Source organism: Saprolegnia parasitica (assembly GCF_000151545.1).
Source record: "Saprolegnia parasitica CBS 223.65 unplaced genomic scaffold supercont2.795, whole genome shotgun sequence".
Classification (NCBI taxonomy): domain Eukaryota; phylum Oomycota; class Saprolegniomycetes; order Saprolegniales; family Saprolegniaceae; genus Saprolegnia; species Saprolegnia parasitica.
Genome location: NW_012157189.1, coordinates 28 through 3,247, shown reverse-complemented (window position 1 = coordinate 3,247; position 3,220 = coordinate 28). Strand labels below are relative to the sequence as shown.

Below are 3,220 nucleotides of genomic sequence, written 5' to 3'. Positions count from 1 at the left end.
GACGCCATGCCTTCGCCGCATTGGCCTCGTCGACTAGGCTCAATGGCAAGCTCGTGGACGCCAAGGCGCACGTTAGTCGAGATTGCGCGGTCGTGCCCGGCGTACCCCCACGTCCACTTCAAGCTCGGGTATCTCTACCTCCTTTTGAATGACGCGCACAAGGCCTTGGAAGCGTTTGGGTAGCTCCATATGCCTCCTCTCGCCATACTAAGGCGGTGTTAGGATGGAGGTTGCGACGCTCTTGGCGACGCCCGAGGCAACGCACGAGGTGCACGCGAAGCGGGTCGCGGCCAAGGTACCGCCACGGCATGGGGCATGCACATGTCGATGTCGGTCTAGGCCTTTCTCTGGTGCGCCCATGCAGGACGACACGAAGCGTACACGCTGCTTGGCCTGCCGGAGAAGGCGCAGAAAGAACAAGCCGCGCTCGAGGCCCACGGCGGCTCGTCGCTCGAGGCGCATGTGGCCATGGGCTGTCTCTTTGCCCGTCTCGGTTTGCTCCACCGCGCCGATCGCTGTTTTGAAAAAGGTACTTTTTTATAGACAATATGTACAACGTATGAATGACTAGCGGCGATACTGAATGCACGGGATCCCAACTACTTGGCCGAGCACGCTAGCTTGCTCTTGCTGCAGAAGCGATACGACCGGTCGCTGGCGATGGCGATCGAGTGCGTCGCCGTCGCAGCGCCGCTGAGCTATGATGTGTTTCGCGCCCTGCTGCACCAAGCCACGGCGCACCTCCGGCTGCGTCAGCTTCCGAGTGGGCGCCTCGTTTTCTATCAAGTTTGTATCAATATGCTGCGTGTAGAGGCCAAGAGCATTTTACGCCAAGTTCTGGACAGCCTCGCGCCACTCGTGGAAGCGCACATGACGCCACTCTTGGAAGGCTCCGATATGGATCGAGCGACGTTGCGGCAGCTGTACTTTAGCGCAAGCCAAGCGGAAGGTACACGTTGAATCAGTGCACCCAAAATGAACCTATGGAGATGGTTGTAGGCTGCCGGGCGCTACTGGCGGGGGACTTGCAGCATGCGCTCGACGTCTACTACCGGCTCGCCAACGAATTCTCGGATTTTCAGGTATATCTCGTGCTTACCGACGTTCATTGATGCATTTTTACGTAGCTACCCGTCGTGCTCGTCGGCCCAGGAGCTCGGGACGCGACTGGCCACGTGGTCGACACGTCTGCCTTTTCTGTCAACAACATTATCAACGCCCTAATGTACCTGGACGAGGTCGCATCTGCTGAGACATAGAGTGTCGATGGACGCCCTGTTGTAGATGGAGGCGCGGTATGGCCCGGATGCATGCTTGTACTTTCACCGGTAATGCTCTCGGTACAGTTGCACGTCGTGACGAAACATGCATATATAGCGCCAACGTGTACCGAGCCCTTGGGAATCTCGGGAGCTTCCTCCACGACCTCAAGACACTGGAGCAGCTCGCCCCACGCTTTCTTCAAACGTACTTTGATCACGTACGACGTTTGCTTGTATTTTACTGTAATACTTTAGCGCTGTGTATCTCGGTGTGTAGGGTAGCGGCGGGGACTTTTTAGATGAAGAGACCATGACGTGGCTGCCGTATCGTCTCTTGTGCGCGCTCCACACGTCCGAGAACGCTCGTACATATATGGATATTCACGAGCTTGATATCTTGATATATATCGATACCAACACGTGAGATGGATAGACCATGCGACGACGATCCAGAACGCAGCAATCGTCGAGTACTTGGAGACGCGCCGGCAGTATCAACCGCTTGATATTTACGCCGATATATTCCTCGTCGATGGACTTCGACGCCTCGAACTGGCCGGTGCGAGCATCGGCATGCAATTCAAAGTGCAAACCGAAGCTAGGCGAGCTCTCGCTGGCGGCCAAGCGGCAGCAAGAAGCCGCGAGCTTGTCGTTGGACGACTCGCTTTGCGGTTTGGACGACAAGGTACATTATTTCATGTTGTACTATCCTTACGACGTTATATGGGGTGTAGACGCCGCCGTTGACGAGCCTCACGTGCATCGCCTCGCTTCTCGAGCGCCACGCGAACCTGCCGCTTGCGCACTTCGTCGCGGGGCTCGTCTACCTGTCGCAGTTGCGCACCTTTGGTACCGCTCTTGGCGATCGAATTTGTACGCCTATGTGTCCACACTCTCAGCGGTCTACCGTAGAAGCGACCAAACACTTGGGCGTCGCGATCGAGCTCCTTGGCGACGCACTGGGTCGCATGGAAGCAACGATGCAGCACCGCACGCACGTGGACCTGCCGACGCGGTGCAACCGCGCCACTTGGTCGTCGAGCCTAATCTCGTCTAGATGGACGTACCAGAGCTACGCGCGGGCCAAATACCATGCGTTGGTCTGGTACGACACGGCGCGTAATCGGCGCGAAGGACGTCGGGATTGTAGGCGGTCGGTGCTCCACCGCCTGCTTCTCAACACGATCGAAGCCAACGACGACCTCAAAGCGGCGTTGGCTCTCTTTCCTCGGGACCCGCATGGCCAGGTACATTCAATTATATCTTTAAAGATCCGTGGGCATCGATTTGCGCAGCTCGTCAAGGCCATGAGCATGGTGCACTACAGCCAAACGCGCCATGCCATCCAGCCTCTTCAAATCGCCCTCGACGTAGGACTATGGCACCTCTTGTCCACCGCAACAACGCTGTCAATAGAGCTTGCGCGCCAACGGCTTTGGCAACAACAAGACGATGGTAATCGACTACGTTTTGCGAGCGGGCGCGGCGTCCTTCTCGCTGCTTCCCGGGGTGCGTCGAGAAGCTCGTAGCCCGCGGTATCATTGGCGTAGGAGCTGCGCAAGGCTCGCAACACGGCCCTGCAGCAACACTACGCAGCATCGTCGCCACCATCGGCGACACATGGGCACGCCTCGACAGCCGCGGCCAAGCTTGCGACCAAGATTCTGACCACAGACGCGCTCGACAAGCTCTACGACGCCGGAGTTCTCAAGCTCAGTAAAGGCTTGGTGCGACAGTGGATGCTGGTTCGTACACTGTTTACTCCAGTGGATAGATTGCACCGGCGATCGAGTACTTTGAAGCGCTCACGTCCATCAAGGAGACGTACATGACGCCCTCGATCGAGAGCCTCCTCGACTTGCAGCGCTGCCGTGACCCTCGCTTTGTGGATGAAAAAGTACATGCCACCTCATGGAATCTGGTGTCTGAAATACGACCAGATTCTAATTTGTGTGTTG

At 57.1% G+C, this 3,220-nt stretch overlaps 1 protein-coding gene across 1 annotated transcript; it reads left to right on the top strand.

Moving 5' to 3' along the window:
* Positions 1–42: 42 nt before the first annotated feature.
* Positions 43–529, top strand: SPRG_17818 (hypothetical protein; the record flags this gene model as incomplete). The annotated part of the gene is made up of 3 exons (XM_012357223.1): positions 43–179; positions 223–295; positions 340–529. Coding segments are annotated over 3 exons (400 nt in total), but the record flags the coding sequence as incomplete, so codon positions are not given.
* Positions 530–3,220: the final 2,691 nt, after the last annotated feature.